The following is a 21,376-nucleotide window of genomic DNA, read 5'->3' on the forward strand; positions in this document are numbered from 1 at the left end:
CGGCCTTAACCTTGGCTTGAAACAGAGACGGGTCACGAGACGAGAAAAATATCATTTCAACCATGAAAATATTTACAAATAAAAATACTATAGATTTTGCCTCACAATTAAATAAGCGATTGTTTTGGAACGCAGTTCAGACTGTTTCTATTGTTCGACCTCCCGTTATAAAAACGACCGAGCATCTTACAGGATTTGTAATTATAACCTGATTATAAACTGTGCAGATATAATCACCCCATTTTATGCTAGAGCACGTAGAAGCTGGTGAGCGATATACGTTACGGGAAAAATTCTGCGAGTGTATCATTGCCTGAAATTGGTTGACTTCCTCTGCCTTAGGGATACGAATTTTTTTTCTATACCTATTGCAATGATGTTTCAATTTATGTAACTAAAATGGGGCCCAGGCTGCTGCGCTCCTAAAAAAACAACAGCGCACGTAGATTATAAGTACAGCCACGGTCACGGCTATTTGTTGCCCTTGAGATAGGCAATATAAATTGAACGTGTAACTCCGGTTGCCTGACCCAGAGGTGACAGATGCCGTGACCGTGGCTACACATGCGATAAGCCGCGTACTTCAACTATCGGCCAGTAGAAATGATTTTTTATTTCATTATATAGCTCAGATTCAATGAAATGTTCAATTACTTGATCGAGCTCCGATCTTCAAGATAGCTACAGATTTACTTGTGCATTTGCAAATGCACTCACGTAACTGTTCTGAATTTGTGGGGCCGGATAATATTAGATATCGTATCTAGATCTGTATGTGCGTCACGCAGTAATCATTATTGAATTCAAAGTTCAATTAATTATCTTCTGCATGGGTATAAATTCGCTATGTAATTTGTTTTTTTTTCTGAAAATGTTACGATCTGTTAACAAAGACAAAATGTGATAGATGTTACATTGCCATAGAAGAGATCACTGTAAAAATATCCCTTATTATATTTTACTCTCACATTCTGCATATAAGATACATTCTTGCAAATCTATAATATTAAGTATACTATTGAAAAACAGAGTCAATTTCACCCCTTTGATTTTCCATACATTCGTATAAATTCTTCATAAAATTGCGCAGTGTAATCGATTGTCTTTTATACCTATACATTTTACTCCCTATCAACTAATTAGTCCTGCTATCGTGTACCGTTTTACATTTGGAAGACATCAGAACGTTGCACATTTACTTATACAGATAGCCTGGAAACCAAAATTACCCGACTAGTTTTCGGATATATGAAAAATTTTGTCCGACGACGTTTTGCACTGAGTTTTGTGGGCCTGATTATCATCGCCTGAAGGACACTCCAAAGAGCAGTCAGCACTCGAGGTGTCCGAATCCCTGTTTCTCCGCTGGCAGGAGTTATAATTTTCGTTTAAAGCACAGAGATTCGGCGTGCTTGCAGCTGTCTGGGCAATGATTATCTGAGCAGTTGGAACGCTGCCGATGGTTTTCCTCCGATTGGTCGGCTCACCTGTATCGTCAACGACAGATTTCCACCGAACACCCTTTTTCTTACCGCTCCCCATCGACTTGTGCCGTCGAACAAGATACTTGGGAGAGTTATGCGTTCGCAAAGGAGGCCGCGAGCGCGTGTTGTGTTGGCAAAAGTTTTTGCGACGTACGCACGAATGTTTTTGACACGTTTCCAAACGGTTCTCATCATGAGCACTATCCCAACTGCAGTTGGTACTATTTTCCTCCCTCTTCTTGTAGCTACTAGGCGACAATCGCTCTTGGGAAAACGCCGTGTTAACAATGCCCTGCACACCGCATTGCACGGCGTTCCGAACTTGTTCAACGGGCACAGATTGCTCGCCCCCGTTATAATGGGGGCACTGCTTCACCTTGAGAGAACTTTTTCTCTGTGGAGTATAATTAACGTCTATAGTCTCTGTCGCAGGCACGGGCATTGCGGAAAGCTGCATGTCTCCGGCATTTTGTGCGTTGTACCGTGCAATGTTCGTGGCGCTTGGCCACGGCTGGAGATTCGCCGTGACCTTTCCAGTGCCAAAAAACGATTTTTTCGCCGCCTGAGGCGTAACGTTGTAGAGGGACTTTGACGCGAGCTTTTTCACAGCGTCTGCTATCGTTCGGTGTTCTCTTTCCGATTCGATCGAAGCCTCACCAAACTGGATAATGGTTTCAGAAAGGTTTCGAGGTAATCGCGGAGTAGCTGGAGGGGACTCGCTGATCTGGCTGAAACAAACGAAATTAATTTACTAACGATCATGACTCCAGATATTCAATTTGCCTTATTTCTCTCTTTGTATTCGACGTTCTTATTTAAGCTTAGGTATGGAAACTGCATAACTGTTTCTAATCAGCTTCAACCTTACCGCCTGTTATTGAGTGGACTATCAGTCGCATGAGTAGCTAGGCTCGCTGATGACGCACGCGGCGTTGGTAACGTCGCTCCGGTCTCTTCAAGTTCTTCGGAAATGTCGGGTAAGAACATGGTTTGTTTTTCTTCCGGTACCCTAGACACGCGCATGGTTTAAATATTGTAAAATTTGAAGGTAAGAAAGTCTATCGAACTCTAAAGAGCCTAAGTGTGAAAGTCGGCAATGTCCAATAGAATGCCATAATTTTTGCTCAATTGTTGATGAATAATTCACAATAGAAGTGGGAGACTTACGTCATATTGGCAACACTTCCACGGTACGTTTTCTTCTTATAAGGAACCGATGCTTCAGTGTACGGAAGCGTCAAGTCCTCGGTGTCGAAGTAAATATCTTTAACCAGCGGTGGACATCTCATCATCAAAGTATCAACACCCAAATAGGAAACCTGCGAAAAAGTAATCGTTTGCTAATTTATCACTCTGGCAAAATGTCCAACTTTCGACGTATGTTTGAAATATCGAGATTTACAAATTGTGTAGATCAGTGTCCAATTGCAATACTTTGTTTGACTACCCGTCAGTTACCTTTGTATGCCTGTCGATCAGCCAGTTCAACTCAAAGTCCTCATCATCATCTCCGAAAGGATTGATCAGTTGCTCGGCAACCTGTAAAAAATCGTAGCTCAACTGATCTGCAGCTTACTGTACGGCAGAAAGTATTTGAATTCGGTCTGATATTGGTCAAAAAGCTGTGAAGTACCTTGAGCAATCCCATGAAGAAGAAGAACTGCAAAATCGTGAAAAGTGGCAGGTAGATGTCGACTTGCATTTGGAACGGCTTTTTAGCTCCTTCTATGTACTGACGACCAACGAGAGCAATTGCGAAGAAGCTGTACGTCGCCAAAGTAACGACTTGGGTGTACACCAATGGAATCGACACCCAGTCGTAGCTCCATAGAAGACCGCATTTGGACCGAAATTCGTTAAATTCCTGTGTCGATAAAAAAACCGGATGTAAGATCTACACTTTGTGAATCTACTTGAATGTGCAAGCGGGGACTTTAAATTCGATCGAAAAATATATATGGCTTTTACTCAATCACAATGGTCTACTAGTCTCGGTGTAATTATTAAATTTGGAATGCTTTTTAGTATTAGGTTTATCAGATTTACATCTGCACTGTTTTATCCATGATTAACTTGTTGAACCAAAACTCGCTTCATATTAATTGATTATTGCCCAACGAGAAGGTTTGCTACGAACCTCCATTATAATCTTCAGCCCCTGCGAATCCGTCAACCGTTGGCTATGACGTGCTTCCTTTAGTAAATTGATAAACCACGTGCATGGTATCCAGTAAGTGTTGAACTCCACACTGGGTACGGATTGGAACAGTTCTAGTTCCAAAGCAGTCATAAAACCTGTTGAGCAAACACGACCGCGGCTGAATAAATTCGCAACAAATTCGAATCAAAGCCACTTCAAAGATGAGCCGTTTTGCATGGACAATGATAGAAAATAGCACAAAAGTATAGTTGGTTCGTTCCTATTCATAGTTCAGACGACGGCGGGACATATAGTTCATTGAAGAATGTAGACGTAGCCAATAGACGGTCCAACTATACTTTTTCCTCAGTGACTCAGCTTGTACTCTCAGATATCTCGTAAAGTCGAATTCTTACCAACAGGTGCCAGACGACTGTGAATCGGCTTTCGCAACATGCTTGAATTTTTCTCACCTGAATCGACGACGTGGTCGAGGGTTGGAAAACGCCTTTTAACAGCTGAGCTGATTGAACGGAGGACCAGAATCAAGGAGAGATTTAGGTACCGCATTAAGGACCTCCTCAGTACACGTCCATACTCGTCATTACCAGTCACATAAAGCGCCACGGAATGCATCACTCTTAAACGTGATGAATATGGCTTTAATGCATGCTATGCGGAGCAATACAAATCGGATTGTAAAACTTGATCACGCTTATTCTCTTAAACTCACTTATCAGGCCAAGGTATGGCCATGTATTGTTCCCACCACCGACCAGCGACGTACGATACGTAAAATCCGAGCACAAAACTCAGAGGAATCAAGCTGATGAAAGTGTCACAGTATACCACGATTTGTTCAAAATCTCTGAAAAGAAATAGTTTTACATACGTGTTCATCTATCGAATCTTAACAACTCCGCTGTGAACCTCCTTAGAGGTGAAAGACATTTGTGACACTGGAAAAGTACTATAAACGAACCTTTTTTGGGTGGCGGTAAATACGTTGCGGTAAAGGGTTGAAAGAATGGCGAAGAGTACCAGGAAGAGTAGAAGTTCCCTGTAGATCAGTTTGTACAGTGATCCACGCCACATAAGCAGCAGCCTGGTGAAACCCCCGCTAGTTGAGCTTGCAACTTCATATTGATACGAGACCGTCATTATGCAATACCAACTTCACTTGCTACCCCGTTTCAGACTGTCTTTGTCCTCGCAACCTTGAACATCTTTTTCGTAACGCTTCGGCTCATTTCGCACGTCCCAGGATGAACATAACTCACTGGATCAGAGGATGGCTGACAAATATGTAGTCGAAGCAATGGATCGCCCCGTATAATCGCCGCGTCTTTTCCACATCATCACAAACCATTCGCAGTCACGTCGATGTGCAGATTTTTGCGCCCTGAATATTCGAGGCCTCATTTTACATGCTAACAGCAATTTACATTGTTTCTCTTGCGGTTTCAATCTGCGACCTTTTTTCAGAACACATCGCTTTTGAAATCGTGATGGTATAGGCACACGATAAAACTGATATATGACCCTGAAAAATTCACAACGATTTAATGGGAATGTCCCAGGGGGAGAGGGCAAGACAATACCAAGAGCTTGCGAGGTACGACGAACTTGCTCTCGGAAAAGCGCTAGGCCATCCTTGACAAACTCAAGGGAAAAAACCGGGCGTGTCATGTACTCTGAATATTTTCGCTTTTAAAATACCGCTCATACTGCAGCAGCAATGTTTGCCGGAAATAACCGCTGAAGGATTGTAGTACATACATCAGGACAGTAGGTGCGTTTGGGTCGGGGAAGAATCCACGTTCATTTCCATCCAAGATGCACATTGCCGTCTGTAGTTATTTTCGCAACATTTATTGCTGTATCCGATTTATCAAACGTGTTCATTCCTACTGCGTGATAAATTGCTACTCAAATTTGGGGAGGTATACATGTTGAACCGATGCCTAAAGTAGAGATGAAAGAAATGATCTGCAACTAGCTGCAGAAAGTTGTGATGAGGACGGATTCGCGATGTAACGACGTTGTTAATAAGATCGTTCGCCAATCATGTATTTTGTAAACGATCCTAGTCGTTTCCCTGCAGTTTCCGGTCAACCTCATGTGTTATTACAAAATAAACACGAAAACGGATCATTAAAAAGTCGTACGACATACACTGAATCCATAAAAGCAAAACGATCGGCGTTATGAATCGTGCATGCGAAGCCGGATTACGATCGTGTTGTAAATTCAATAACTAATCGTCGTTCTGTTTATGTAATAACCAAACCACGTTGGAAATGACGCGATGCCATAGGGTGATCTATGAAAACGCGAATTTCGCATCATTACAGCTAACTCCAATTGTTTCGAGTATCTACAGCTGGAACAGAGAGCACCAGATCAAACACTCAAGGTATAGACGCTTGACATTTATGGCGGGTGATTTGAATCGTACGCGGTTAAAGACTGAAAATATAATTCGGATGCTTCCCGCCTTTGTTGACCAAGTCGATCAATCGTGTGGCTTATGAGAGTGGAGGTCATTCTGTTCTCTTTGAGACACGCCGTAGAGCCTCGCAGCGTGGGAATCGCGCCAGTATGCAGCCCGGCGGTAAATATAGCTGTGTCCAAAAATGATTTCGCCTGAGAAAATAGTTTTATATTAGATTTCCGGGGCTGTCCAATCGCGTTTACCCGGCTTGCTCGTTTCAATCATGAGATAATGATATCGCGCTACCTTTTCTCCAATACAGGCGAATGATTCTTGCGCCGTTTGATCGCCGCAGAACATCGAAACTGTTCATTAAGTTCTAACTTTGATCAGGCATGGAGCAAACGAGCAAAAAGATGAAAAATTAGCTATTACTGGCTCGTCAAAAAATCATAAAATTATAATGTTTCATTTAGTTTGAAGTCGAAGAGATATTAGGACTCGACCTCCGTCAATTCGGTATAGCGACTGTTCGTATTTTAATATAGGTATATTTCTTCGAGCAAAACCGTAGAGTCCAAAATCTGAATACGAGAATAGAAATAAAATAATAATAATAATAAGAGTAATGACATGCCGCGAAAAATGCTCGGAGCGTTGACTTACCCTCTTTGGTCATTGCACCGAGTGATTGACCCAGTGAAGAATGTGTTAACAGGATATTGTTATGCATTTTTTCACTCTTATATAAATATTTGCTTCTTTTAGAGCCACCGAGAATGCCGGGTTTGTAAACATTCCTGGATAAATATGACTACACAGGCAATATCGGCTTGGAATGCTTGCACCGTGATTAACCGCATGCAGAGCATTAAATTCATGGCACCGCGTGACGAACACGTCACGTACCTAGCGGAAGATAACTCTAATACGATCAGAATCATGCGTCTGAAACGAATTTATGGAAATTAATAAATCACGATGGATTCCCAATTTTGTTTTCATCGTTTCGTAACGAGTTTAAAGGAATTTCGATGGAGAAAACCATCGGCTTCGGACAGTGTAACACTTGCTAACACTCGATCTATAGAAGACAGATAGTTGAGTTAGTTCCCTCCATTCGTTTCTTGGCGAACGTCAGCGGAAAGCTTTTTGGAAAATTGTTAGCTCGTACAAGTTGACGACAAACTGATTTCATCTCACACGACACGTTGAAGGCGGCATAAGTAGGTGCACCGGTTATGCGCTATTCCGCAACCGCCACGGAGAAGAATTTTCAGCCACAGAGTGCTGTGGAGTCGAGTATCAAGGTGGAACGAGAGTGTTTACGAGCATTCTTAAACGTTCCTTAACGGTAAGTGATCAGAAATAAAATGATAAAATGCACGTTTGCAATTTTTGATATTTTATACCTCGAAGCATAGTTCCCAAAACGATGAAACCACTTGATCAAACAGTATGGTCACAAGGTTTCGATAAGATCATCAAGGACCTGCATGGATCGGATAATTTGCAGTGTATCATGTTTACGTTTATCAACGCGGATTAATTAGGCGAGCGATTGTAACAATATGAAGCAATTATTTCAGCAAATATTTCATGTTCTTTTTTCAAGGAACAAACAAGCCCCAGTAATAACCTCGATGAACATCGTGAGATTGTTTATAGGTATACGGAGAGCAACGGAGCAGGTGACATGCCCTTCAAAAAACTTATAAAACCGTCTACCGTTGGCCTATTTTCGGTCTCCTGTTGGCGAATTTTATTTTTGTTATTCCTTTTTGCGCGGTGCTTCTAAAGTATATAGCGTTAGACGATCTCGGGCGTATCTTACGTATCTTACGTATCGTATGATTAAAACGGCCGTTGAATTACCTTCGAAAAATGTCGGGTCTACTTCACTCTGTCATTGTAGCGGGTCGTTCCGCGGCATTGGAATGGTCCCAAAGATTCGCCAACTAATTTCTAGAAATTACGAAGAGTAATCTATAAGAGCGCTCATGCTTTACATCTCGACTGCATCCACTTGTAGCGTGCTTTTCTTTTGTTTTTATTTTTTTGTTTGTTAAGTGTGCGAATCAGAGCAAACACCGATTAGCCGTTGTCAATCACGAGCACAGTGTTTTAATTTGGTTGATTTTTTCATGTTTGTGGTACAAAGGAGCTTGAAGGCACATCCAAAAATTGAAGAATTTTCATTCGCAACGCAAGATGTGCGCTGTTTAGTATGTCGAAACAGATAAATTCACCAGACAAATTATTGGGAAATAAAATGTCACTGGTTTAGAACTAACAAGTTTTTATCACTATATCCACCACGGAGTGTTAGGGTACAATTTCGAGAATTGTTTTTACAATGCAGACCCGCAAAGCACACAGGTGTGTTTCCATCGGGCGTTACTCGCTTACTGCTGCGAACTGGCATCACAAAACTGGCCGGCAGCCACTCGTCTGTGCATCGTGGCAATAATTAACATTGAGGCTAGTCGATCTTGATTCGATGGCAGTTTCCCAAAATCTAAAAGGGTCGAATGTCAAGCTCAATGCCTGCATACTCGGTAATGCTTGACACAGGCTGCGACGTTGTCCAGTTCCCTTCATCCTTGAGGAAATCTGGATAATCTGCACTGTATCGTTTACCTGGAAAAATACTGCACTCAAATATTTTCATTATATATTTGGAAATAGTGGATAACGTGTAGTGTGGCCAAAAATGACCCGGCCAAAGGACAGACGGAAGCAAAATAAATTTGTTTATTTTTTAATAAGACTACCTAGAGTGGTTCGAAAATTACCTCCCCCTTCTTTCTCAATTTCTTGACATTAGATGAACTCTGTCGAAGCCATTTTTCCTAAGATGACGCTGTATTATCCAAGCAGATGTGGTACAATAGTGAAATATTGTCTGGCCTGCGGGGATTAATATCAGCTACTTTCCCTCATACATGCCCATGGTTAATGTTTTGCAAGACCATCGATTTTTTATCTTCAATTAAAGAGATTGAACAAGTTAGTAGTTATGAAGCATAAAAATGAAATCGTCAACTTCTAAAACAGTTGAAAAATTTATTCTTACTACCAACTTATGGGTAATTTATTTTTTCGCATAAATAATTCGTACGCATGTTATCTTACCTTTCGGTAAACGTGACATTCCTCGTGAGGTAATAAACAATCTTATCGTTAGTCGCAAGCGAGAGGAGATAATATGAAATAGGGACGTACAATTGGTCAGTAACCAATATAAAAGCATTCCATTTTCTTGTGTAAGATTGAAACACAGGTCTCTGTTATATTGTACTGCAGATGTTACAAATCTCTCCTGCACCATTGACTCTGAAAACTGATAGTGACAATTAGTATACTTAAAACTTTTTTAAAGTCTATAAACGTATCGTAAACCTTCTCATTTATCTCTATGTATGACATTGTATATTTCTATTCACAAATGTGAATGCTGCCACATAAATGCCCAAAAAAAAACCCAAAATAAAAATCTGCAGAATTTCCCAAGTAACGCCTTTATTCAAAATGTACTCCGCAAAATTATAATTTAAATAGTTCGTAAGTATACGATAGAGCGAATGTCGCGGCAGTGTTGCTTTATTGAATAATAAAACTGCCAGCGATAAAGACTTTCCTTCCCATAAATTAAATTCGACCCAATTCCTTGCAACTTGGTCCGCCACGACACGAGTGACCTTAGTCCGATTTCAATGGTCATCCATAGCATTTCGCTCAAATACATCTTGTTCCGGCCATGGATGAATTACATAAATATACGCTTTGTTGTTTGTATAAAGAAAAACGACGAAGAAATTATACACAGCAAGGCGGAATGTAATAGCAAGTCGTAACTACATTTTTCAGTCATATGTATACGTTAATCTTCTAAAGTTCACCAACAATTATCTAATTAGACAATGACCCGATACCATTAATCGATTTATTCATTAGCGCATTCTTACTACCCTCCGTAAGTTGCAAGTGATGCAACAGAGTATGCAATAAGGTATATTTTTAATTCGAGGACAATTACATAATATATCGTCAATCTCGTACGCGCCTCTATTCGTATTGTCTTCCTTCGGAGTTTGGTGATCGTGTTCGTTGACTGAAAACAGTTAATTAAAATTTGTGACTTAGGGGATTGCGTGTTAAACAGCTCCCGATGATAAAGAAACTACCGGGTCTCCTCTTTTCTTTCTTCTATCAATGTCATGTTTAATTATTCAAAGTTTAAATAGCGCTTCATACGGCGAACGCGAAGCACTAAATCGCAATTTTTCAAATTACCCGCCGAACGAATCGGACTTTGCATGCCATCTTTAAATCTTTGATCAATGGTTGAGTCGAGTCGCCTCCACGGTCTTACGAACATAGACTCTATAACTCCATGATATCCACAGCTGAGTCCGCTGAGTCAGTTCAGTCGGTTCAAAAGACAAAAAACCGAAAACTTAGATATTTTGGGATTCGGGATTTGAACGAAATTCAGCAACTGAGCAGTTAAACAAGCGTGACACGCAACCCTTTCATCAAAATTCACGCGATATTAATCTTCTACTCAGGCGCGTCAGTAAAATTCCATAAAAACTATCAAATCATAACCCATAAATTGTTGTTTTGCCTATATGTTATTTACTCGGAATCAACATTTATTCAAATAGTTGAGAGTTATTTTCACGATATGTAAATAGAGAATGAGTTCTAACAAATAAATATAGAAACAAAATTTAGGGACCTGAGCAAAAACGGAACAAAATATAAAGAACAATTTTGGAGACTCAACACGTACATGAATCTCCAATTCTGAAATCTGTTATATTTCAGGTATAATGGAGGTGGACAGGTCGATACTGCTGCAAAAGCAGGTCCGTGACAATTCCTCCGATCTGCAGAGCGAATTTTACGACATGAAAAACTGGGAAGAACAAATGAAGCGTAAAGACTCTGAGCTTTTGCATGCATCGGGGGATCGGGTATATTTTCCTGAATTACTATTTCATTATTATTACAAGGTTATGTCGTTTGAGTTAAGGAGGAATCAATTAGTTTTTTAATTCAACCGCGCCTGCTATTTTGGCTGAAAGGTACTTCCGCCAATCAGAAGCCGTAAAAAGAGCGCTGCCAAACAAGTTAAGCCAAAGACAACAGAGAATGAGGCAAATAGGAAACGGATCAAGTCGTCAGATTACACTTCGTGGGATAAATTTGATGTGGTAAATGTCACAAGTTTAGAGTTGAAAATTTTTAATCAAAGCACTAGCTTCGCATTGTCTTTAGATTAATTTTGAGCTCTTTTACCTTGAATTTGCTGACGTTCCAGGACAAAGCCTGTGAAGAATTGGATAGGCAGGAAGAACACGAATCATCAGACGAGGAATTGTCCAAAGAAGAACTTGAAAAAAATCACAATCAAGCAGTAGCTCATAAAGAGAAAGGGAACGTTTTTGTCAAAAAACAACAGTGGAGCCAAGCGGTTCAGTCTTACGATAAAGCAATTAAAGTATTTCCCTACGATGCTGTGTTCTACGCTAATCGAGCACTCTGCCATCTCAAGATGGACAAGTGAGTTCTCTATGCTCAAAGTGCAAAACTCTGGATTGCTCGCGATTTTCAGTTGTGGACGATTTATTCGAGTAGCATAATAAGCTGGCATTTGATATCTTCGATAACAAGAGAAATTTGTTTTCTACTAGTTTATATTCGGCAGAAGCTGACTGCACAGCAGCTATTCAACTCGATGAACTTTACGTAAAAGCCTATCATCGACGAGCCACTGCGAGAAAAGAACTGAAGCAATATAAAGAGGCAATGGAGGATTTAGAAAAAGTGTTGAAACTGGATCCGTCAAACAAGGATGCCAGCAAAATGCTGACATTAGTGAAAAAAAAAATCGAAAGCTCAAAGGTGAGGTGAAAAATGACCGAAAATTTAACGTTTTGATTTGCAATTGTCTACGGGTGTATTGGAAATTCGTAAAATGTGAAACAGTCCGGATAAAAATCTTATATTTTTAGCCCTTACTTGTATCACAATCTGATCTTACTGATGATACACCAATTGAAAAGAAAATTGGGGAAAAACTATGTGGTGGTCCTGTTAAAAAGCCTCAGAATATAGAGGCCACATCTTCAGTAGTTCCAAAACCAACAATTCCCTGTTGGTCATTGGGAGAAGGAGAAGATGTCGCTATTATACAACCGGTCATGAAACCTCCTCACCAGAGATCTAAAGTAGGTGCTGGGACAAGTAACAACAAAGCCATTTGATTTGTCGATACTCTTAATTCCCAATAAATATCTACTAAATTAAATGAAACGAGAAATTGTCAAGTTAAAATTTTCAGAAACCGCTACGAAGAATAGAAGTTAGAGAAACAGAATCCAGGAACAGCAATATAGAAGGTACCGTCAAGAAAATAGAGCCACTGATAAGTGAAGTAATTCCAGTGCAAGAAGTTGAGCACGATAAAGTTAGACCAACAAATCTCGAGCACGTTGAATTACCACCTGTGCCAAGAACTACGGTACAATTTTTCATGAATTGGAAAAAAAATAAGGACCCAGAATTTCGCTTCCTGTACTTGGAGGTAACGTTTGACGATAATTCTACAAGATTTAGCAGTCCGAATGATCAATTCGACACATTGTTACTTATTTTTTATATTATTTCAGCAAATGCCTGTAGATACAATACACAAGTTATTTAAAGACTCTATGGAACCGGATACATTCAGTGAGATATTAACAATTTTGTCGACTGAATTTATAAACAGAAAAAAGCCATTATTTCGATATCTCGAAGACCTTGCACAAGTAAAGCGATTCGGTGCTCTTACTATGTTCATGTCTACTGCTGATAAAAATGGTAAGATGTTTGTAAGCAGCTAAACATTACGGAAATGATTGTACTCTATATACAATAATCTTTTACAGCTTTGAAAACGATTTTCAAATACTGTGAAGTGTCTGAACATAAATCGCAGGATGAAATTGCATCTCTACAAAAGAAGTATGAAGTTTAAAGAAAACCACGGTATGCTTGATTTGGCACAGCAGCTAGTTTATGAGGTGTTGAATCGCCAGTAAAATAGCTATTGTAGATGAAAATTTCACATAAATTTAAGAAAAAAGATGTCGACACTTGTGTTTGTAAATCTTTACATTTTGAGTTATCATATTCCAAGATCTTGTGAGAATTGATTCATTATCCGTTCCGAACAAAATAAAAAAGGATGTTAATTTTCCGACTCAAGATCTTACTCTTTAGCCTAATAGCTGTTGATAACGAATCTGATTGTACACATCTTCCAATATCTGACTTTTTTTTTGGCAATTCAGCATTATACATCATAATGTTTCTTTTGGTAAATAAAAGTGACCGTTTCGAAGAAAAAATTTATGTTGCTTTGTTTTTCCTTTTACATCGACGTATTAAAAACAAGAAAACCGGATTGACCGGAATGAGCTCGTTTTTGCCGCAGATCATGCTGGGCCAGTCGTCTATAAATAAGCCCAACGCAAGTCAAGTTTCAAACAATCGTGGGTAACGCGCTACGCGTGGCACATGCGCAGGATTTGGCGTGTGCGAGGGACTCTGCATCGTTTCTACGCGGCCGTAATAAACCGCAACAGAGATTGTCGAGCTGTTGAAGCCCGACTTGAGATGCAGGATTAGTCGAACCGAGCTGATCGCGGTGGACGAGATAATTATTTATAACGATACAAAATACTCACTCGGCATATTCTGCGTATCGAACACGGACGTCGGTAAGTCAGCGCCCTGTAGACTTGGCGCATTTGACATACGTATGATTCGGCAGCTTCGACAGTCAGCTGTAAATCCCAATCCTGCATTATAAAGTAGTCCGATCCTCGTGTCGTCTTCACCATGGTATAAGTATGTAAGGTGTGTTCTTGCGCATCCACATCCGCTTCGTCCGCACATAACGTCATTTACATTTAACTATCATTGTCATGACGTCACGTGGGGGGCTTGTCACGTGACTTTGCCACTCCGCATCTTCGTTTAGAGCATAAAGTATATTCTTACACTATGGTCTGCACTAAAGCTGTGAGAACGCGGTGCGCTGTAAATCTTCGATCACACGGCACATGGGACGAAAAGTTTTGTTCACGAACCGAGGACCTGGCGAGCGGAATTGGTACTAAACGCTCGATGTTCCACGGATGGAGGTTCTTTTGAAAAGCATTGACAATTTCATCAATTTTTCTTTTCCAGATAGATGTCTCGAGCCAAATGGCAAGTTCGACAACGTTAAAATACGTCGCGGCGCTCGACGTTGGGACGACAACTGTTCGATGTCACATCATAGACAAGAATGTGAGAACCATTGGTGCTGCATCGGAAAAGGTTTGATCTATTACAATACATCTAGATGAATAAAAAGTATTAAACCCAACACGGAATTAGCTTCACATTTCTGTGCAGGATCGCGATATGTCTAATTGTTTATATAGTTACGTAAGTGCAGCACTCGAATCTTGGGTGATAAATTATTACATCTACACAGAGATCCATCAATTATCTAGATCTGGCAATATCTGTGCCTGATATCAGAACAGTGACCTAAATAATAATTTTCATTATCCATAATTCATAACAGTGCGTATAATAAATGCTAAAGTTCCTTTCAATTTATTCTGTTACATTTTTCGGTGTAAAAATCGACAAATTTGCTACGGAAATAAGCAATAACATCACTCTAAAGGTGAAATTCGTTACACGTATATCGCAATTACACACAACGCGCATTTCAGTTGCAAAAAAGACTTATTCGTACTTTCGAATACCATTGTTTCGTGATTATTGCGACGGGATTCACTACTGCTGTATTTTAATTAACCGCATCGACAAAATAGCCTCTTTTTGTACGCTAGAACTGGAGCGGTATATATTTATTCAAACCAAAAATTGCCTGAATATAAACAATCTGTTTTAAACGGCCGCATTCTTTACAATTGTCTTCTAGTGAAAATGTATAGTAACGTTTCTTTAGATTCAAGCTATACGTAATTACTTTTAAACTGCCAAGCGTCGGTTCGCGATAAGACGGTATATATAATAATTATAGTAATAGATTATATAATACTGAAATTATATACAAATGTATAAGCTGCCAGATTTTAGTATGCAACACAGGTGGATCAGAATAGTTCTGCAAATATTTCTGCACCTTATTCAGTGTTTACTGAATTTTTCGTAACTCCTTTGTCAGCGTAAGCTGAGAAGAATGAGCGTCGTTACTGAGAATCTATGTCCCACAAGAATAACACACATTTACTTGATCGTTGTGGAGAACTAAATTCAAAGCACCTTGTGTCCAACATTTCTGTTGACTTTGCTGCGAAACTGATTAAGTATACATACACACGGTTCATATTACAACTTCAACTTTATATACTGCAATAAAACTTGGAGGCTTCTATTCAGAATATATTAGAGTGTCAATAGATGGTGACTGTAAAGTAAATAAACTGCTTTTGACCATTGCAACTTTTGGCCGATTCTCGCTAGTCCGCAATAATTGTATCTGTTTGAAGAAAAAATTAATTTCTTGTAACCATCAAAGCTGCACGTCTGAATTGAAATAAATAAACAAAACAACACAGAAAACAATCCGGAATAATATAACGTGGATGAATGGACTGCCGTTATCAAACCTTGCGCTCATTGACAGCGTTGATGTAATCATATACCACGGTAGAAAGACGGATGAATGTATGACTGGCACAGACGCTTTTATTAGTAGCGATGTGGGCGCGAGATCCATGTAGTACTGTTAGATATATTTTACAGTAACGGTCTCACAATCAACGTGCTTGACATTAAAGCGTAGTGGCTGAAGCTGCGAACACGCTGTTTGTACGAATACTTTTGTACAGCGCGCCTAACACGATGGAAGCTATGTTTAATCATTATATCCATACTTGATTATTCAGCGCAAATCTATAATTCAGACAAATGTTCTCAGTAACGTGCTTTAATATTATAGGAATCTACGATTAGATATCAGTCAAATACTTGTCGGAACTTTAAGAACACTTTGTTTACATGAGAAAGTAGGATGTAAGAATGTTGAGCTGTTATGGTTACGACAAGTTTTCGGATTTCGAAATTACATTTAGATAATTATGCAAAGTACCGCTGCATTAAACTTAATCGTAAAACTTTTTTCAGGTGGAAATAATATATCCGAAACCCGGATATGTAGAAATCGACCCGGACCGATTATGGGAGACTATAATTCGAGTGATGAAAGATGCTTTGCAAGGTGTTTTTTTTATTTTTTTATTGTCGATCGGTTGAACAGACTTTAAAATGAAACACTTGGCGGAACATTTATTATACCAATAAAATTTTTTCACTACAGATGCAAACTTGGAAGCTAATCAGATCACATGCATTGGTATATCGACACAACGAGGCAGCTTCACAACATGGAATCGCGAGACAGGGAAACATTATCACAAGTACGTTGTGATCTTCAAAATTTTTATAATTCTTGTACAAACTGGCCTTGTTCTCGAATAAAATTCCTACTGTACTGAATTTACCTGTTATTAAAAATCCGATGCAGTTTCATCACCTGGAAGGACTTGCGAGCAGACCAAATGGTGAAGGATTGGAACTCTTCTTTAACAATGAAGGGGTTGCGTTCCGGTGCACATTTTCTCTACATGATTTCTGGGAGTAAACGTTTCCTAGCTGGCAGCGTCTTGAAGCTGATGAATACTCAGGTACATATATACAATATTAGTACGCTCGGATAGACGGGATATATGAGTAAGTACGTTATACCAATCTTGATTTTTTCAGTATTATCGACTCACGTAACGCAGCGTACTTACAAAGATCTCACGTTTTCGGCATAAAAACGAATTACGTAACCCCGAGTGGTTTTACCGTTAATTAAATTAAAATGATCCGCATAAAATTACTCAGCAGATGTCAAGAAACTTGTATAATCTAATCCTCAGATACGTAAATTTGAATACTAGTGCCGAGCAATATTTGGCGAATTAATATTAAGTTTTTTTAACGCAAGGTTATTCTCGACGTCAACGATACGTGAAAATGTCACGTCCGCTTGCTTTGATTAATATTCCAATGAATATAAATATAAATTTGACATTGAAATCATACCTATTCTCTGTGTGGAATATAAATTCTCGTTAATCCCGCCAACGACAGTTTTATACAATGTATTTATTTTATAAAAGTGGAATCTCTGATCGGCACACGACGTTAACTACATCAGCATTTCCGAAGCAATTTTAAGCTGAGTTTGGGATACTATATTCATAAATGTATTTCATGATGTACCTATAATTACCTTTCATTGTTAGACGACGTTGCGGTTGACTTGGGCGTTACACAATGTGCCTGGTCTGAAGGAAGCTGCGATGGGAGGCAAAGCGGTGTTCGGAGGAGTAGATTGCTGGCTTCTCTACAAATTTACAGGTTGGCATACTTATAATCGTTATTACCAATATATCAGTGATCCTGAATCGCTACATGAACGTATTGTCAAGATCTGATTCGATCTCCTTGGAGCGTGGAATAATTCTACCCCACTGCGACTCAAATTGCAAAACAAATAAAATAGTTCATTTTCGAGCTCACTACTCACGAATGTAAAATATAATTCAGGTAAACATATAACCGACGCATCCAGCGCTTCCGCCACCGGACTCTTCGATCCTTTTACGATGCAATGGGCAGGCTGGGCTATAAAGATGTTCAAACTGCCCCGACACATGTTCCCCGAGGTAGTCGACACCGCTGGGAATTTCGGTAACGTCCCAAAGAATTTGTTCGGGGCTGAAATACCAATTCGTTGCTCGGTAAGTATATCTTCGAGGAAATAACACTGTTTTTGGATAAAGCGTTTGAATAGCTGCACTTCGTTACAGAGTATGAGAAACGCTTTCAATCTCATTGTAAATGATTTGACACCTGATCAATCATCACTTTCTGATTTCGTTTTAATTCGTGTAATTTGAAACATGCGGTCAGCGGCATATTTTTCTTATGGGTATATCTAGATAAGTTTTAATAAATTCATTTGATAGTAATTTTCAATTTACGTTTCGCAGATGGCAGATCAAGCAGCTTCCTTGTTTGGATCGACCAGTTTTCAGCCAGGGGATTTGAAGATCACCTTGGGAACGGGGACCTTCGTGAATGTTAACACAGGCACTAATCCTCACGCCTCTTTGACTGGTGAAAACTTTATGCCACGTTTTTCCCGTTCCTATTTTAACGTCGATACTTACAACTATTCAAATTTATGCAGGACTCTATCCGCTCGTGGGCTGGCGATTAGGAGCAGAAACGATCTACGTGGTCGAAGGTGCATCGAACGACACGGGTTCCCTTATCGAATGGGCCAAGTCCATTGGTGGGTGAAGATTAACCATTTAAGTGCATCGATGACTCACTGTCTGTTTCAATATTTGCATCCAATTTTCCGATAGGTGCATTAATTGCAGATGTAATTATGCGACTTGATTGCGTAAAAGAATTGAGAAAATGTGCGTTACATGTCTTCTGAGACAGTCAATCTGATCAAACTTTATAAGAGGACAGTATACTTGTATAAGAATTGTCGTACAATCTTGAAATTTACAGGAATAATTAACGAGCCTGAGGAAACGTCTGATCTAGCAAAATCCGTCAAAGACTCCGATGGAGTTTATTTTATCCCCGCGTTTAGCGGATTGCAAGTGAGTCCTAAATTTTTATTTCACATCCGCGTTATAATACAAGCATCGTTGCAATTCGTACGTCGACAATGGCAATTCACTAATTACTGTTGTTGCTGACGTAGATTATACCTGTTCTAATTGAAATACTTAATAAATGAATAATCTATTTCCTGCATCGACAGGCACCGATCAATGATCACACGGCGGCCGCGGGTTTCCTCGCAGTGAAGCCTACGTCTAGCAAGGCGCATCTAGTTCGCTCGATCCTGGAAAGTATTGTATTCAGGATACTTCTGATATACGAGTCTCTCCAGCAGGAAACAGAATTTACATATCACAGGATAAGGTGCGTATAATAAACCACGCCATAATTACATGGCACAAAGTCAATTTGGATTATGTTGACCAAGATTTTTGCAAAAAGCATTATATTTTGAATCTATACGGTATATTTCATAAACACGAAATAACTTGTGATAATTTTGAATCCTCAGAGTTGACGGTGGCGTCTCGAAAAACGATTTCATGATGCAGCTACTTGCTGACGTGACTGGTTTGCAAGTCGAACGCGCCATAAGCAGCGAAATGTCTATTTTAGGGGTTGCATTTTTGGCTGGGTTATCCTTTGGTAAGTCGTTCCTCTGTTAAAATAGCACAATCATCAAACACCGTTACTGTGAGTTGCGATTCTACGTAATGAACGTCAAAAATGCGAGCGCATGACCGTTCCAAATTTTTATAAATTGGGGTTCAAGCAACATCTGATACGTGTTACATAGAACTGTGTGCGACATAAGCTTCTAATTCACTTGTGTATGCGTAGGTGTGTGGAATAGCAGAGAAGAATTACTTCAACTTCGTGAAGTGGAGAAAGTGTTCAGTCCAAAACGCGAAAGGCAACAGGATTATCAAGCGATAGTAGAACTATGGCAGAAAGCAGTTGAACGGTTCAAGGATTGGTATTGATACTAATAAAAAAAATTAGATAAAGTTTTCATATCGTTCCTCATCAAAGCGTGACCTTCTATCGCATCTGCAACTGAACCTGGCAAAAATGTTTTACAGCGAAAAATCTAAAAGTAGAGAGTAAATGTACGTACTAAAATGTTGTTTCTGCCTGTGAACGACGATCAGATGTATTTATAACTATGATTGAAGCTGTTCAAAAATATGCGAGAACTAAATATTTGTATCGAATTGTGTTCGGCGCAAGCAGCTCTTTGTACATATTATATAGTAATTAAGAATCGGCACGTAGTAATCATGAGGTTTATATTTTTTGCATATAAGTCTATGTCGTTCTGCGCTAACCAATCCAGTTGACCTTAAATTAAATATTTATATATTAGAATGACCGATTAGCTTTTGAATAGCTCATATGAAAATCGTTGCAATAAAAAACCTTAACTAAAAGTCTGGAACATAAATCGATTTTTACACACGCCATGCATTTAATCTTGCAAACCCAGTTGGCAGCGCTCATTTTGTACAGTGCCTTTTTCAAAAGTATAACTAATTTGGAAACGAAAGAATTATGCATATGATGATATACGTGTATCATGTATGCACATACGTAGATATATGATAGATATACATGTTATTATTTTTTGTTTTTCTGAAAACTGATATCATACATGTACAGATATTTTTTACGTATAACAAATGAATAAATCGTTATATTTTATAACCATATACGTCTGATCTCTGAATGGCCCTCCGAAAAACACATCTCGCTTAACTATTATAGGTTTTATTGACGGATGAATAGCGTTTCTAAATTTTCGTTGATTTTGTGTGATAGTTCACCAATCCATGTTTGTTCCCGAACCAGCTGAGTGACTTGCAGTAGAAGCAAAAGGCTGAATAGATTCGGGTTCTTGTCCTATATCAAGGCTTTTAATTATTCTACTTAATCTTCGGGTTCGTGTCCTATATCAAGGCTTTTAATTATTCTACTTAACCTTAGTCGAATCTGTCAACAATTTTTTTGGAGGCAGTTTATCAGATATCAGTTATGAAAGTGGTGTTCTAGCTCCTTGCGATTATTCAGCGTACCCCATTCAATATTGATGTAGGTTTTCTTTTTTTATCGATTACTGGATTTTGTTTATTGGTTCAGTTTTTCGCGGGGCCAATGTCTGCATGCAATGTCAATGCATGACAATCTGCTTCGTTGTTACATAAACAGGCATTTTCGTTGTGGTCAATATATTCTTAAGGAAAGCGAAAGGAATAAAATTATTTCACATGGACATATGTATACGCGTATCCTTTGGAGCAATATAAGTCGTTTGTCTATCAGGCATGGAACGTTTTGGGGAAAGTTATGTTTTTCGTAAAAATTTTCGAAAATTCTTACGCACAAATGAACACAAATCAAAAATTACGAGTCGAGTAACCTGCAGTGGCTGATACTCGAATACTTCTTAATATCAATTTCGTCAATACTGCCTCTTCACATATTCTTGTGTCGCTGATAAAAGAATGTAGTGATATTTTAATTTAATAATTTGTGAATATCAATTAATCATTTCACCGATAGTCTATTCCAGCAATCGTCGTCTAGTCTATTCCCAAGAGT

The 21,376-nt window shown here is 39.2% G+C and overlaps 3 protein-coding genes and 1 long non-coding RNA gene across 34 annotated transcripts in view; 3 read left to right on the plus strand and 1 right to left on the minus strand.

The window, feature by feature from the left end:
- Positions 1-930: 930 nt before the first annotated feature.
- The window catches only part of LOC124181309 (bestrophin-4-like), a 36,822-nt gene continuing 16,376 nt past the window's right edge, over positions 931-21,376 (minus strand). Inside the window, exons 1-14 of one of the 19 annotated variants that reach the window (XM_046567962.1) lie at positions 17,718-17,734; positions 17,421-17,534; positions 9,194-9,401; positions 8,854-9,044; positions 7,934-8,698; positions 4,607-5,167; positions 4,358-4,492; positions 4,098-4,264; positions 3,622-3,779; positions 3,118-3,348; positions 2,943-3,023; positions 2,652-2,803; positions 2,353-2,493; positions 931-2,212 (exon numbers count right to left, since the gene is read on the minus strand). In XM_046567962.1, the coding sequence (XP_046423918.1) occupies positions 1,234-2,212; positions 2,353-2,493; positions 2,652-2,803; positions 2,943-3,023; positions 3,118-3,348; positions 3,622-3,779; positions 4,098-4,264; positions 4,358-4,492; positions 4,607-4,785 (2,223 nt within the window). In that variant the 5' untranslated portion in view covers positions 4,786-5,167; positions 7,934-8,698; positions 8,854-9,044; ... (1 more) ...; positions 17,421-17,534; positions 17,718-17,734 and the 3' untranslated portion in view covers positions 931-1,233. Of the gene's footprint in view, positions 2,213-2,352; positions 2,494-2,651; positions 2,804-2,942; positions 3,024-3,117; positions 3,349-3,621; positions 3,780-4,097; positions 4,265-4,357; positions 4,495-4,606; positions 5,168-5,403; positions 5,475-7,933; positions 8,710-8,832; positions 9,045-9,193; positions 9,402-13,800; positions 13,900-16,641; positions 16,765-17,420; positions 17,535-17,717; positions 17,738-21,376 lie in introns of those variants that run through there. The other 18 variants (XM_046567792.1, XM_046568284.1, XM_046568449.1 and 15 more) reach the window with 18 other exon arrangements.
- LOC124183839 lies at positions 2,404-4,169 on the plus strand. The gene is made up of 3 exons (XR_006871068.1): positions 2,404-2,532; positions 2,637-3,480; positions 4,047-4,169. It is a non-coding gene; the product is annotated as an uncharacterized LOC124183839 (long non-coding RNA).
- On the plus strand, positions 10,470-13,455 carry LOC124183108 (RNA polymerase II-associated protein 3). Of its 2 annotated transcripts, none has more exons than XM_046571195.1 (9): positions 10,470-10,633; positions 10,892-11,040; positions 11,152-11,280; positions 11,388-11,629; positions 11,761-11,971; positions 12,082-12,297; positions 12,411-12,653; positions 12,739-12,931; positions 13,000-13,455. In XM_046571195.1, the coding sequence occupies exons 2-9, from the start codon at positions 10,897-10,899 to the stop codon at positions 13,086-13,088; spliced, it is 1,467 nt and encodes a 488-aa protein (XP_046427151.1). In that variant the 5' UTR covers positions 10,470-10,633; positions 10,892-10,896; the 3' UTR covers positions 13,089-13,455. The 2 variants fall into 2 exon arrangements, with proteins under 2 accessions (XP_046427151.1, XP_046427247.1); XM_046571291.1 differs by having other exon boundaries at positions 10,470-10,629.
- On the plus strand, positions 13,586-20,487 carry LOC124182601 (putative glycerol kinase 5). Of its 12 annotated transcripts, none has more exons than XM_046570463.1 (14): positions 13,586-13,833; positions 14,136-14,228; positions 14,306-14,437; positions 16,265-16,358; positions 16,458-16,557; positions 16,665-16,824; positions 17,434-17,548; positions 17,738-17,931; positions 18,184-18,310; positions 18,384-18,488; positions 18,719-18,813; positions 18,978-19,141; positions 19,290-19,423; positions 19,619-20,487. In XM_046570463.1, the coding sequence occupies exons 3-14, from the start codon at positions 14,324-14,326 to the stop codon at positions 19,759-19,761; spliced, it is 1,545 nt and encodes a 514-aa protein (XP_046426419.1). In that variant the 5' UTR covers positions 13,586-13,833; positions 14,136-14,228; positions 14,306-14,323; the 3' UTR covers positions 19,762-20,487. The 12 variants fall into 12 exon arrangements, with proteins under 12 accessions (XP_046426419.1, XP_046426249.1, XP_046426589.1 ...); XM_046570206.1 differs by lacking the exon at positions 13,586-13,833 and adding an exon at positions 13,836-13,972; XM_046570293.1 differs by lacking the exon at positions 14,136-14,228.

Source organism: Neodiprion fabricii, chromosome 1 (genome assembly GCF_021155785.1).
Source record: "Neodiprion fabricii isolate iyNeoFabr1 chromosome 1, iyNeoFabr1.1, whole genome shotgun sequence".
NCBI classification, from domain to species: Eukaryota; Metazoa; Arthropoda; class Insecta; order Hymenoptera; family Diprionidae; genus Neodiprion; species Neodiprion fabricii.

Coding starts and splice junctions, on each gene's coding strand:
- LOC124182601 (XM_046570125.1), top strand. CDS start 14,120: ATGGTCTGCACTAAAGCTGTGAGAACGCGGTGCGCTGTAAATCTTCGA. Junction 16,825..17,433: donor TGAAGCTGATGAATACTCAG/GTACATATATAC, acceptor TTTCATTGTTAG/ACGACGTTGCGGTTGACTTG. Junction 17,932..18,183: donor AAATACCAATTCGTTGCTCG/GTAAGTATATCT, acceptor TACGTTTCGCAG/ATGGCAGATCAAGCAGCTTC.
- LOC124183108 (XM_046571195.1), top strand. CDS start 10,897: ATGGAGGTGGACAGGTCGATACTGCTGCAAAAGCAGGTCCGTGACAAT. Junction 11,281..11,387: donor CGTGGGATAAATTTGATGTG/GTAAATGTCACA, acceptor CTGACGTTCCAG/GACAAAGCCTGTGAAGAATT. Junction 12,932..12,999: donor GTCTACTGCTGATAAAAATG/GTAAGATGTTTG, acceptor AATCTTTTACAG/CTTTGAAAACGATTTTCAAA.